Below are 15,462 nucleotides of genomic sequence, written 5' to 3'. Positions count from 1 at the left end.
TGGTATCAGAATATTGGATCTGAGCTCTCTAGAATGCTGGGTATGGTATCAGAATATTGGGTGGGAGCTCTCTAGAATGCTGGATCAGTGGTATCAGAATATTGGGTCTGAGCTCTCCAGAATGGTGCGTATGGTATCAGAATATTGGGTGGGAGCTCAAGAGATTGCTGGATCAGTGGTATCAGAATATTGGGTCTGAGCTCTCTAGAATGGTGGATATGGTATTCGAATATTGGATCTGAGCTCTCTAGAATGCTGGATATGGTATCAGAATATTGGGCAGGAGCTCTCCAGAATGCTGGGTATGGTGTCAGAATATTGGGTCTGAGCTCTCTAGAATGCTGGGTATGGTATCAGAATATTGGGTGGGAGCTCTCTAGAATGCTGAATCAGTGGTATCAGAATATTGGGTCTGAGCTCACCAGAATGCGGGTCAGTGGTAGCAGAATATTGGGTCTGAGCCATCTAGAATGCTGTATCACTGGTACCATAATATTGGGTGTGAGCTCTCTAGAATGCTGGGTATGGTATCAGAATATTGGGTCTAAGCTTTCCAGAATGCTGGATCAGTGGTATCAGAATATTGGGTAGGAGCTCTCCAGAATGCTGGGTATGGTATCCGAATACTGGGTCTGAGCTCTCTAGAATGCTGGATATGGTATCCGAATATTGGGTCTGAGCTCTCTAAAATGCTGGATATGGTATCAAAATATTGGGTCTGAGCTCTCTAGAATGCTGGATCAGTGGTATCAGAATACTGGGTCTGAGCTCTCCAGAATGCTGGGTATGGTATCAGAATATTGTGTCTGAGCTCTCTAGAATGCTGGATATGGTATCTGAATATTGGGTCTGAGCTCTCTAGAATGCTGGATATGGTCTCAGAATATTGGGTGGGAGCTCTCCAGAATGCTGGGTATGGTATCAGAATATTGGGTCTGAGCTCTCTAGAATGCTGGGTATGGTATCAGAATATTGGGTGGGAGCTCTCTAGAATGCTGGATCAGTGGTATCAGAATATTGGGTGGGAGCTCTCTAGAATGCTGGGTCAGTGGTATCTGAATATTGGGTCTGAGCTCTCTAGAATGCTGGGTCAGTGGTATCTGAATATTGGGTCTGAGCTGTCTAGAATGCTGGATCAGTGGTATCAGAATACTCGGTCTGAGGTCTCTAGAATGCTGGGTATGGTATCAGAATATTGGGTCTGAGCTCTCCAGAATGGTAGGTATGGTATCAGAATATTGGGTGGGAGCTCAAGAGATTGCTGGATCAGTGGTATCAGAACATTGGGTCTGAGCACTCTAGAATGGTGGATATGGTATTCGAATATTGGGTCTGAGCTCTCTAGAATGCTGGATATGGTATCAGAATATTGGGCGGGAGCTCTCCAGAATGCTGGGTATGGTATCAGAATATTGGGTCTGAGCTCTCTAGAATGCTGGGTATGGTATCAGAATATTGGGTGGGAGCTCTCTAGAATGCTGAATCAGTGGTATCAGAATATTGGGTCTGAGCTCACCAGAATGCGGGTCAGTGGTAGCAGAATATTGGGTCTGAGCCATCTAGAATGCTGTATCACTGGTACCATAATATTGGGTCTGAGCTCTCTAGAATGCTGGGTATGGTATCAGAATATTGGGTCTAAGCTTTCCAGAATGCTGGATCAGTGGTATCAGAATATTGGGTAGGAGCTCTCCAGAATGCTGGGTATGGTATCCGAATACTGGGTCTGAGCTCTCTAGAATGCTGGATATGGTATCCGAATATTGGGTCTGAGCTCTCTAAAATGCTGGATATGGTATCAGAATATTGGGTCTGAGCTCTCTAGAATGCTGGATCAGTGGTATCAGAATACTGGGTCTGAGCTCTCCAGAATGCTGGGTATGGTATCAGAATATTGTGTCTGAGCTCTCTAGAATGCTGGATATGGTCTCAGAATATTGGGTGGGAGCTCTCCAGAATGCTGGGTATGGTATCAGAATATTGGGTCTGAGCTCTCTAGAATGCTGGGTATGGTATCAGAATATTGGGTGGGAGCTCTCTAGAATGCTGGAGCAGTGGTATCAGAATATTGGGTCTGAGATCTCCAGAATGCTGGGTCAGTGGTATTAGAATATTGGGTCTGAGCTCTCCAGAATGGTGGGTATGGTATCAGAATATTGGGTGGGAGCTCTAGAGAATGCTGGATCAGTGGTATCAGAATACTGGGTCTGAGCTCTCTAGAATGCTGGAAATGGTATCCAAATATTGGGTCTGAGCTCTCTAGAATGCTGGATATTGTATCAGAATATTGGGTCGGAGCTCTCCAGAATGCTGGGTATGGTATCAGAATATTGGATCTGAGCTCTCTAGAACGCTGGGTATGGTATCAGAATATTGGGTGGGAGCTCTGTAGAATGCGGGATCAGTGGTATCAGAATACTAGGTCTGAGCTCTCCAGAATGCTGGATCAGTGGTATCAGAATATTGGGTGGGAGCTCTCTAGAATGCTGGGTATGGCATCAGAATATTGGGTGGGAGCTCTAGAGAATGCTAGATCAGTGGTATCAGAATATTGGGTCTGAGCTCTCTAGAATGCTGGGTATGGTATCAGAATATTGGATCTGAGCTCTCTAGAATGCTGGGTATGGTATCATAATATTGGGTCTGAGCTCTCTTGAATGGTGGGTATGGTATCAGAATATTGGATCCGAGCTCTCTAGAATGCTGGGTATGGTATCAGAATATTGGGTCTGAGCTCTCCAGAATGGTGGGTATGGTATCAGAATATTGGGTGGGAGCTCTAGAGAATGCTGGATCAGTGGTATCAGAATATTGGGTCTGAGCTCTCTAGAATGCTGGATATGGTATCTGAATATTGGGTGGGAGCTCTCTATAATGCTGGATCAGTGGTATCAGAATACTGGGTCAGAGCTCTCCAGAATGCTGGATCACTGGTATCAGAATATTGGGTGGGAGCTCTCTAGAATGCTGGGTATGGTATCAGAATATTGGGTGGGAGCTCTAGAGAATGCTGGATCAGTGGTATCAGAATATTGGGTCTGAGCTCTCTAGAATGCTGGGTATGGTATCAGAATATTGGATCTGAGCTCTCTAGAATGCTGGGTATGGTATCAGAATATTGGGTCTGAGCTCTCCGGAATCGTGGGTATGGTATCAGAATATTGGATCTGAGCTCTCTAGAATGCTGGGTATGGTATCAGAATATTGGGTCTGAGCTCTCCAGAATGGTGGGTATGGTATCAGAATATTGGGTGGGAGCCCCAGAGAATGCTGGGTATGGTTTCAGAATATTGGGTCTGAGCTCTCTAGAATGCTGGGTATGGTATCAGAATATTGGGTGGGAGCTCTCTAGAATGATGGATCAGTGGTATCAGACTATTGGGTCTGAGATCTCCAGAATGCTGGGTCAGTGGTATTGGAATATTGGGTCTGAGATCTCCAGAATGCTGGATCAGTGGTATCAGAATACTGGGTCTGAGCTCTCTAGAATGATGGGTATGGTATCAGAATATTGGGTCTGAGCTCCCCAGAATGGTGGGTATGGAATCAGAATATTGGGTGGGAGCTCTAGAGAATGCTGGATCAGTGGTATCCGAATATTGGGTCTGAGCTCTCTAGAATGCTGGATATGGTATCAGAATATTGGGTGGGAGCTGTTCAGAATGCTGGGTATGGTATCAGAATATTGGGTCTGAGCTCTCTAGAATGCTGGGTATGGTATCAAAATATTGGGTGGGAGCTCTCTAGAATGCTGGATCAGTGGTATCAGAATATTGGGTCTGAGCTCTCCAGAATGCTGTGTCACTGGTATTAGAAGATTGGGTCTGAGCTCTCTATAATGCTGGATCAGTGGTATCAGAATACTGGGTCTAAGTCTCTAGAATGCTGGGTATGGTATCAGAATATTGAGTATGAGCTCTCCAGAATGGTGGGTATGGTATCGGAATATTGGGTTGGAGCTCTAGAGATTGCTGGATAAGTGGTATCAGAATATTGGGTCTGAGCTCTCTAGAATGCTGGATATGGTATGCGAATCCTGGGGCTGAGCTCTCTAGAATGCTGGATATGGTATCAGAATATTGGGTGGGAGCTCTCCAGAATGGTGGGTATGGTATCAGAATATTGGGTCTGAGCTCTCTAGAATGCTGGGTATGGTATCAGAATATTCGGTGGGAGCTCTCTAGAATGCTGGATCAGTGGTATCAGAATATTGGGTCTGAGCTCTCAAGAATGCTGGATCAGTGGTATCCGAATACTGGGTCTGAGCTCTCTAGAATGCTGGATATGGTATCCGAATATTGGGTCTGAGCTCTCTAAAATGCTGGATATGGTATCAGAATATTGGGTCTGAGCTCTCTAGAATGCTGGATCAGTGGTATCAGAATACTGGGTCTGAGCTCTCCAGAATGCTGGGTATGGTATCAGAATATTGTGTCTGAGCTCTCTAGAATGCTGGATATGGTATCTGAATATTGGGTCTGAGCTCTCTAGAATGCTGGATATGGTCTCAGAATATTGGGTGGGAGCTCTCCAGAATGCTGGGTATGGTATCAGAATATTGGGTCTGAGCTCTCTAGAATGCTGGGTATGGTATCAGAATATTGGGTGGGAGCTCTCTAGAATGCTGGATCAGTGGTATCAGAATATTGGGTCTGAGATCTCCAGAATGCTGGGTCAGTGGTATTAGAATATTGGGTCTGAGCTCTCCAGAATGGTGGGTATGGTATCAGAATATTGGGTGGGAGCTCTAGAGAATGCTGGATCAGTGGTATCAGAATACTGGGTCTGAGCTCTCTAGAATGCTGGAAATGGTATCCAAATATTGGGTCCGAGCTCTCTAGAATGCTGGATATTGTATCAGAATATTGGGTCGGAGCTCTCCAGAATGCTGGGTATGGTATCAGAATATTGGATCTGAGCTCTCTAGAACGCTGGGTATGGTATCAGAATATTGGGTGGGAGCTCTGTAGAATGCGGGATCAGTGGTATCAGAATACTGGGTCTGAGCTCTCCAGAATGCTGGATCAGTGGTATCAGAATATTGGGTGGGAGCTCTCTAGAATGCTGGGTATGGCATCAGAATATTGGGTGGGAGCCCTAGAGAATGCTAGATCAGTGGTATCAGAATATTGGGTCTGAGCTCTCTAGAATGCTGGGTATGGTATCAGAATATTGGATCTGAGCTCTCTAGAATGCTGGGTATGGTATCAGAATATTGGGTCTGAGCTCTCTGGAATGGTGGGTATGGTATCAGAATATTGGATCTGAGCTCTCTAGAATGCTGGGTATGGTATCAGAATATTGGGTCTGAGCTCTCCAGAATGGTGGGTATGGTATCAGAATATTGGGTGGGAGCTCTAGAGAATGCTGGATCAGTGGTATCAGAATATTGGGTCTGAGCTCTCTAGAATGCTGGATATGGTATCTGAATATTGGGTGGGAGCTCTCTATAATGCTGGATCAGTGGTATCAGAATACTGGGTCAGAGCTCTCCAGAATGCTGGATCACTGGTATCAGAATATTGGGTGGGAGCTCTCTAGAATGCTGGGTATGGTATCAGAATATTGGGTGGGAGCTCTAGAGAATGCTGGATCAGTGGTATCAGAATATTGGGTCTGAGCTCTCTAGAATGCTGGGTATGGTATCAGAATATTGGATCTGAGCTCTCTAGAATGCTGGGTATGGTATCAGAATATTGGGTCTGAGCTCTCCGGAATCGTGGGGATGGTATCAGAATATTGGATCTGAGCTCTCTAGAATGCTGGGTATGGTATCAGAATATTGGGTCTGAGCTCTCCAGAATGGTGGGTATGGTATCAGAATATTGGGTGGGAGCTCCAGAGAATGCTGGATCAGTGGTATCAGAATATTGGGTCTGAGCTCTCTAGAATGCTGGATATGGTATCCGAATATTGGGTCCGAGCTCTCTAGAATGCTGGATATGGTATCAGAATATTGGGTGGTAGCTCTCTAGAATGCTGGGTATGGTTTCAGAATATTGGGTCTGAGCTCTCTAGAATGCTGGGTATGGTATCAGAATATTGGGTGGGAGCTCTCTAGAATGATGGATCAGTGGTATCAGACTATTGGGTCTGAGATCTCCAGAATGCTGGGTCAGTGGTATTGGAATATTGGGTCTGAGATCTCCAGAATGCTGGATCAGTGGTATCAGAATACTGGGTCTGAGCTCTCTAGAATGATGGGTATGGTATCAGAATATTGGGTCTGAGCTCCCCAGAATGGTGGGTATGGAATCAGAATATTGGGTGGGAGCTCTAGAGAATGCTGGATCAGTGGTATCCGAATATTGGGTCTGAGCTCTCTAGAATGCTGGATATGGTATCAGAATATTGGGTGGGAGCTGTTCAGAATGCTGGGTATGGTATCAGAATATTGGGTCTGAGCTCTCTAGAATGCTGGGTATGGTATCAAAATATTGGGTGGGAGCTCTCTAGAATGCTGGATCAGTGGTATCAGAATATTGGGTCTGAGCTCTCCAGAATGCTGTGTCACTGGTATTAGAAGATTGGGTCTGAGCTCTCTATAATGCTGGATCAGTGGTATCAGAATACTGGGTCTAAGTCTCTAGAATGCTGGGTATGGTATCAGAATATTGAGTATGAGCTCTCCAGAATGGTGGGTATGGTATCGGAATATTGGGTTGGAGCTCTAGAGATTGCTGGATAAGTGGTATCAGAATATTGGGTCTGAGCTCTCTAGAATGCTGGATATGGTATGCGAATCCTGGGGCTGAGCTCTCTAGAATGCTGGATATGGTATCAGAATATTGGGTGGGAGCTCTCCAGAATGGTGGGTATGGTATCAGAATATTGGGTCTGAGCTCTCAAGAATACTGGATCAGTGGTATCCGAATACTGGGTCTGAGCTCTCTAGAATGCTGGATATGGTATCCGAATATTGGGTCTGAGCTCTCTAAAATGCTGGATATGGTATCAGAATATTGGGTCTGAGCTCTCTAGAATGCTGGATCAGTGGTATCAGAATACTGGGTCTGAGCTCTCCAGAATGCTAGGTATGGTATCAGAATATTGTGTCTGAGCTCTCTAGAATGCTGGATATGGTATCTGAATATTGGGTCTGAGCTCTCTAGAATGCTGGATATGGTCTCAGAATATTGGGTGGGAGCTCTCCAGAATGCTGGGTATGGTATCAGAATATTGGGTCTGAGCTCTCTAGAATGCTGGGTATGGTATCAGAATATTGGGTGGGAGCTCTCTAGAATGCTGGATCAGTGGTATCAGAATATTGGGTCTGAGATCTCCAGAATGCTGGGTCAGTGGTATTAGAATATTGGGTCTGACCTCTCCAGAATGCTGGATGAGTGGTATCAGAATACTGGGTCTGAGCTCTCTAGAATGCTGGGTATGGTATCAGAATATTGGGTCTGAGCTCTCCAGAATGGTGGGTATGGAATCAGAATATTGGGTGGGAGCTCTAGAGAATGCTGGATCAATGGTATCCGAATATTGGGTCTGAGCTCTCTAGAATGCTGGATATGGTATCAGAATATTGGGTGGGAGCTCTCCAGAATGCTGGGTATGGTATCAGAACATTGGGTCTGAGCTCTCTAGAGTGCTGGGTATGGTATCAGAATATTGGGTGGGAGCTCTCTAAAATGCTGGATCAGTGGTATCAGAATATTGGGTCTGAGCTCTCCAGAATGCTGGGTCAGTGGTATTAGAATATTGGGTCTGAGCTCTCTAGAATGCTGGATCAGTGGTATCAGAATACTGGGTCTGAGCTCTCTAGAATGCTGGGTATGGTATCAGAATATTGGGTGGGAGTTCTAGAGATTGCTGGATCAGTGGTATCAGAATATTGGGTCTGAGCTCTCTAGAATGCTGGATATGGTATCCGAATATTGGGTCTGAGCTCTCTAGAATGCTGAATATGGTATCAGAATATTGGGTGGGAGCTCTCCAGAATGCTGGATATGGTATCAGAATATTGGGTCTGAGCTCTCTAGAATGCTGGGTATGGTATCAGAATATTGGGTGGGAGCTGTCTAGAATGCTGGATCAGTGGTATCAGAATATTGGGTCTGAGGTCTCCAGAATGCTGGGTCAGTGGTATTAGAATATTGGGTCTAAGCTCTCTAGAATGCTTGATCAGTGGTATCAGAATACTGGGTCTGAGCTCTCTAGAATGCTGGGTATGGTATCAGAATATTGGGTCTGAGCTCTCCAGAATGGTGGGTATGGTATCAGAATATTGGGTGGGAGCTCTAGAGAATGCTGGATCAGTGGTATCAGAATATTGGGTCTGAGCTCTCTAGAATGCTGGATATGGTATCCGAATATTGGGTCTGAGGTCTCTAGAATGCTGGATATGGTATCAGAATATTGGGTGGGAGCTCTCCAGAATGCTGGGTATGGTGTCAGAATATTGGATCTGAGCTCTCTAGAATGCTGGGTATGGTATCAGAATGTTGGGTGGGAGCTCTGTAGAATGCTGGATCAGTGGTATGAGAATACTGGGTCTGAGCTTTCCAGAATGCTGGATCAGTAGTATCAGAATATTGGGTGGGAGCTCTCTAGCATGCTGGGTATGGTATCAGAATATTGGGTGGGAGCTCTAGAGAATGCTGGATCAGTGGTATCAGAATATTGGGTCTGAGCTCTCTAGAATGCTGAATATGGTATGAGAATATTGGATCTGAGCTCTCTAGAATGCTGGGTATGGTATCAGAATATTGGGTGGGAGCTCTCCAGAATGCTGATTATGGTATCATAATATTGGATCTGAGCTCTCTAGAATGCTGGGTATGGTATCAGAATATTGGGTCTGAGCTCTCGAGAATGGTGGGTATGGTATCAGAATATTGGGTGGGAGCTCTAGAGAATGCTGGATCAGTGGTATCAGAATATTGGGTCTGAGCTCTCTAGAATGCTGGATATGGTATCTGAATATTGGGTCTGAGCTCTCTAGAATGCTGGATATGGTATCAGAATATTGGGTGGGAGCTCTCCAGAATGCTGGGTATGGTATCAGAATATTGGATCTGAGCTCTCTAGAATGCTGGGTATGGTATCAGAATATTGGGTGGGAGCTCTGTAGAATGCTGGATCAGTGGTATCAGAATAGTGGGTCTGAGCTCTCCAGAATGCTGGATCAGTGGTATCAGAATATTGGGTGGGAGCTCTCTAGAATGCTGGGTATGGTATCAGAATATTGGGTGGGAGCTCTAGAGAATGCTGGATCAGTGGTATCAGAATATTGGGTCTGAGCTCTCTATAATGCTGGGTATGGTATCAGAATATTGGATCTGAGCTCTCTAGAATGCTGGGTATGGTATCAGAATATTGGGTCTGAGCTCTCCAGAATGGTGGGTATGGTATCAGAATATTGGGTGGGAGCTCTAGAGAATGCTGGATCAGTGGTATCAGAATACTGGGTCTGAGCTCTCTAGAATGCTGGATATGGTATCCAAATATTGGGTCTGAGCTCTCTAGAATGCTGGATATGGTATCAGAATATTGGGTGGGAGCTCTCCAGAATGCTGGGTATGGTATCAGAATATTGGATCTGAGCTCTCTAGAATGCTGGGTATGGTATCAGAATATTGGGTGGGAGCTCTGTAGAATGCTGGATCAGTGGTATCAGAATACTGGGTCTGAGCTCTCTAGAATGCTGGATCAGTGGTATCAGAATATTGGGTGGGAGCTCTCTAGAATGCTGGGTTTGTGATCAGAATATTGGGTGGGAGCTCTAGAGAATGCTGGATCAGTGTTATCAGAATACTGGGTCTGAGCTCTCGAGAATGCTGGGTATGGTATCAAAATATTGGGTCTGAGCTCTCTAGAATGCTGGGTATGGTATCAGAATATTGGGTCTGAGCTCTCCAGAATGCTGGGCAGTGGTACCAGAATATTTGGTCTGAGCTCTCTAGAACGCTGGGTCAGTGGTACCAGAATATTTGGTCTGAGCTCTCTAGAATGCTGGGTCAGTGGTACCAGAATATTTGGACTGAGCTCTCTAGAATGCTGGGTCAGTGGTACCAGAATATTGGGTCTGAGCTCTCCAGAATGCTGGGTGAGTGGTACTAGAATATTGGGTCTGAGCTCTCTAGAACGTTGGGTCAGTGGTCTGGGCTAGCAATATACCGAATTCATGTTGCCATAGGTGACCTTACGATAAAAATATTGACTATGAAAACAGTTCACAAGGAGGAATTCATGACTTAAAACACAGACAGCTTCATATTAAAGTACCATCTTTGGACAACTAAATTTAAGCCAGGCAGCCAGGGTCTTTTTTCCAAGAAGTCCTCTGGGCTACAACACGATTTTGAAATGTGTTGAATACTGTTGTTTGCACATATCTAATCTGTCGCCTCAATATTCAGGATCCCTGTCAACTGCATCCAAAATTTGGACCATCCTGACCTACTGGTACTTAAAAATGGATCTGACAGTGTACCACTAAAGTTGTGCAAGAAAGCAGCACTTTAAAGTGATTACCTGTATTAAGTTACCAAACTTTAATCCTATGGATTATGGATTAAAGCAATTACCTGTAGTAAGTTACCCAACTCTAATCCTATGGATTATGGATTAAAGCAATTACCTGTAAGTTACCCCACTCTAATCCTATGGATTATGGATTAAAGCAATTACCTGCAGTGAGTTACCCCACTCTAATCCTATGGATTATGGATTAAAGAGATTACCTGTAGTAAGTTACCTCACTCTAATCCTATATTTCAAAATTCTGATGCTTATGGATTATCAGTAATTTGCAGCATACCATTTGACTTCCCAACCCTGATTTCCCAACTGGACCCCATGTTTCTAACAACTTTAGGCTTAAGGTTCCAGTTCCCATCCCACCCCTCCACCCATGTCAAAAGGCTTTCAGACAGCTCATGGAGTAGTCAACTCATACTCTCATGAATGATGGAACTGGAAATTGAACTCTGAATTGATGGTCTGTATACTAAGTTTGTTACCAATGCACCATCGAGGCATTTTTGTTTACTCAAATCATTTTTACCCATCTGAACTATTTATATACAGAGCACATTTCCAGCTAGGAATTTGTTTCAAAGGGCTAGTGCAAGTGGGGTAACCTTTATGATTTCTGTATGTCTGCAGACACTGTTTACTGCCTAAACAACTTTATTATGTTTTTTATCTTTGCTCATGCTAGATGTACTTTAAATTAGTATCAGTTCTGTCAGCAAGTTAAAAAATATCACTGGCTGAGAAATTTACAATAGTAACCACCTGGCATTTCCTTTAACTATATGGCATGGTATTCATAATACAAATGGGTAGCCTCATTTCCCTATTAGTAGCCTTGATAATCTGATCTGGTCTGCAGAATCTTCACTTCAAACAGGTGTTATCTTGGAATGACTGAATACAGCCATAGCATATTTAATTAGCATGTAAATATGAATACAAAGCCATGTGATTCTTTCAATAATGGAAGTGGAAACAAAAATTAGAAGGAACTGCTTAACTAATGGTATTAATTGATAATGGAATATGATATCGCACATATAAAATCAATCAGGTCAGTGAACAGTACAGATTTACAATTGTGAAGACATCTCTGCCTGTCTGTCTGTCTATCTCTCTCTCAATGGGGCATACGGATTATAAGATTATTAGGTGCATGAAGAAAATTGCGATGGAATACGTCTTTGTCATGGTTATTCATCTTCTAACTTGTAAATTCTAACGCACATATATGTAATTAAATTTAAACAACGTATATGACAAAAAAACGTATATTACTGGTGCATGCTGCTTTAGCACAATTACATCTGATTTGTGTTAATTTTTAATACAGACGATCATGTAATTATTTAAAATACCCAATGTGGGATCCTATATTTGTTCATATACGATCTCTTCCCCAAAATGAAATATTTTTTACACAGTTTTCGTACTCTTGGAGAATTATTTTCCATACGAAAATATGACTAAGTGATCTGGATGACATAATCCATATATCAGTCAATTCGGAGTATAATACGAAGCTAAGATTTTCTGCTCAAAAGGTATCGTCTTCTAGGCCGGCAAATATGGTAATTAACATGGAGTGACAAATTAAGTCACCTGTTACATGAGAAGTGTCTAGGTTTTATGATACATACCGATCTCAGTTTTTCGTTTAACATCTTAAACCTTTCCACACATTTGTCTGCTTCAGTTCTAGTATCTGGTGGTAGAATTGGCATGGTTATTTCATCAAAGATTCTGCGAGGGATTTTCTTTGGTCTTGGATGCTTTGTTTGAAATTTACCCCTGTACCTCACTTGTGTAAATAAGGGAATATACTGGTGCCCTGAAAGAAGTATGTTTATATATATATATATATATATATATATATATATATATATATATATATATATATATATATATATATATATATATATATATTTATATTGTTTATCCACTGCAATCTAATAAAGTAAAGTATGGATTAAAATAGGACAATCCTTGTATTAAGATGCAGCCAGAGCGAGTAATTCTGATCTGATGCCAATAATAATAATAATAATACTCTATTTAATGATGGTAACTCAGTTCTAACAAACTATTCTCCCCTGACTCCCTCTGAATGAACAAATTATTGTAAATACATGAAAAATTTCATTACTAATTCTAACTTTTTCAACTGCAAAAATTATATTTTTGGATGTCAACTAGCACTGCCAATTTAACAGACATGAGGAAAACCAAATTTGTTTTCAAGTAAAATATGTTTCTTTCAGAATAATTACCCAATCATAATACCTTAGGAGAACTACTGCTACCTTGCAAACCCAGCCTTCCCCAATAATACATTTGCCAAAAGAAGCTATAAGTTATCTCCCCATCTAGGTGGTGGTTGGGCAGAGTGATCTCAACTTGGTACAGGGATTGGAGCCAAATTCCATAAATATCTCAGTTACTACTGAAGCATAAAGCACGCTCTTTGTGTAGAGCACGCTCTCAATGTAACTGTGGGGAGGCTAGGGATGGTGTATATGTATTATGATTGGCTAAGCATTCTTGAAGAAACATATTTTTACTAGAACATATTGGTTTCTTCTTTAAATACTTTACCCAATCATGATACATTAGAATAAGTAAAAGGTGGAGGGAGATAAATCCCATTACCCTGGAGAGGCCATCTCTGGTCCCCTAAGGTATGAGAGACATGCCACAGGTAAAGGTTCTTCAGATCAACTTGAGTCTTTTAGAATGACATCTCTCTGATAAGAAGTGGAGAACTGTACTCAGATCTCCATTCCATGGCATGGATAATGATGAGAACAGTTTCATGCATATGCAGTGATTGTGCTAACCTTCATTAACTTTGTCAGTCCATATGTGGAGTAAATTCATAGGTGTGGTTTTTGTCCAATATGCAGGGCAGATAGCCCCACTTTATTTAGTACGAAAATGCCTATGTTGTTAATTTAGAGTCCTGAGCAATGTTATTACTGAACATCAAATCCACAGCTGGAGATCTTGAACATTTTTAAATAACATATTCAAAATTCTTTTTAAGTACAATATTATTTACATAGCCCTGTAATTTCCATCTGAACAGACCCATTAAGTAACTCAATATGCTTGAATAAATCATAGAAATTCCTTAAATGTCCATGCTTTTTTTTTGTAAAATTGTTTAAAATTTGTACTGTCAGCAAAATGTTATATAGATGAATGTGTTATTATTTTTATAGATATTTTTTATCTCAGTTTTAGCAGACTGAGGGTTCAGGCCTTTTGGCCTAAATGACCACAGACCCCCTCTCTGTCTTTCTATATTCTCTTTATATATATACATGTGTGTCTGTGTGTGTGCAAAAACAAAACTTAAAAACAAGTTTTTAACTAATCTCTTTTGACTCCCAAATGAGTCTCCAGTCGTTGTTGAAAGCATTTACAAAGATAATCAATAAACACAAAAGATCAACCTTTTCTTTTCTTCACTATTTTATAAGGTCAGACTAGCAATGAATATTTGCAAAATTCAGTCCAATAATAAAACATTCCAATTGATGAGTGTCTGATCATTTGATGAACAATGCTATAACAAAGACCTAATAGCAGAGGCACCACAGAGGGCTACACAAACAAATTACCTTCAAGACAAAAGGCAAAAGTCAATCATATACCATTTATCTTGACATACCATCCAGACAACCCAAAAGTAGGTCAAATCATCCCAAAATGGACAATCATGAAATCAAGTTAAACATAAAAGTTAATCCTCCAGAAGAAATCAGCAGCAGCCTGCCACAGACTGAAAACCCTCAAAGACATTCTGGCCAGAGTAAGAATGATGCCAATCACAAATCAAGACCATACTGACACATCTGGTCACTGTGATGATAAAACATGCACAACAATTCAACATATAACACAGACCAACACATTTACTCATTCAGCGACCCACAAACAACTTGAGCCTGCAGTATGTCCAAATGTTTTTGAATATATTATTTGCTATGAGATTCAATGGCACCTGACATATCAACATTCTAAAGACCTAGTGGCCAATGTATACTGCCTTTATTTGGCAACAATTACAAGATATGCAAACTTTTCTTACCTATGTACGAGTTATTTCCTAATCTAACAGGCTAAATTTTAGCTTACTCAACCATCATGTGTAGAGATAACCCTCATTGAATACCAGTAAACAGACATGCCAATGAAAATGTCTGCCGTAGATGACACTTGCATGTCTCTAAATAAAATTGGATAAACTCTACATAAGCAAGTGAAAAAGTTAATGGTTTCTATTCAATTATTCTAAAATTACTTGGTCTATAATTTTGTCTTTCCACTAATATTTTTGTTCGAGACCATTACTTTCCGTTAAACACATATTTATTTTGTTCATGTGCAGAACTTAGTAATATTTTTCAGTGACCTTAGCAGTGTGCTTTAAATGTTTGACTACAAGTGCAATGAAAAACAACAGCAATTTCTAATTATCTATGAGTGTATTTACCAGTATTCAAAGATAAGATACACTTTAAGTGGGAAAGTATATTGAAAGTTTGCCTGTTGCATTATGCAGGAGGTCATCGGTTTGATCCCTGGCCGAGTCATACCAAAAACTTATAAAAATGGTACTAACAGCTTCCTCGCTTTGTGCTCAGCATTAAGAGGTTAGTGTTAGGACTGGTTGGCCTGGTGTCAGGATAATGTTACTGGGTGGGACATCATGCTACATGTCTGCAGCATGATGCCCCAGTGCTAGACATCAATATAAACTGACAAACTGCAGACATCGTAGCGATATGACTGAAAAATTGTTAAAGCTACGTTAAAAATCCAAATCACAACACACCTGTTGCATTAAAAAATGATGTGTACAGATGGAAGTAAAGTTTACACAACCTGTCTGAATCTGCTGGGGTGTTTGCCAGTCATGTACATATACCTCAAGGTCAACATCTAGGAGGCCATAATGACTCAGAGGGAACA

The 15,462-nt window shown here is 41.8% G+C and overlaps 1 protein-coding gene across 1 annotated transcript in view; it reads right to left on the bottom strand.

Annotated features, from left to right (window-relative positions):
• The window catches only part of LOC149790454 (large ribosomal subunit protein uL10m-like), a 98,029-nt gene that overhangs the window by 81,002 nt on the left and 1,565 nt on the right, over positions 1 to 15,462 (bottom strand). The window contains exon 2 of the mRNA XM_089972515.1: positions 12,126 to 12,316. Within this exon, the coding sequence (XP_089828641.1) occupies positions 12,126 to 12,316 (191 nt within the window). The remainder of the gene's footprint in view (positions 1 to 12,125; positions 12,317 to 15,462) is intronic.

Source organism: Sinohyriopsis cumingii, chromosome 10 (assembly GCF_028554795.1).
Source record: "Sinohyriopsis cumingii isolate HCF-2022 chromosome 10, ASM2855479v2, whole genome shotgun sequence".
Lineage (NCBI taxonomy): Eukaryota > Metazoa > Mollusca > Bivalvia > Unionida > Unionidae > Sinohyriopsis > Sinohyriopsis cumingii.
The sequence above is the reverse complement of the archived record's forward strand: the minus strand, read 5'-3'. Positions and strand labels throughout refer to the sequence as shown.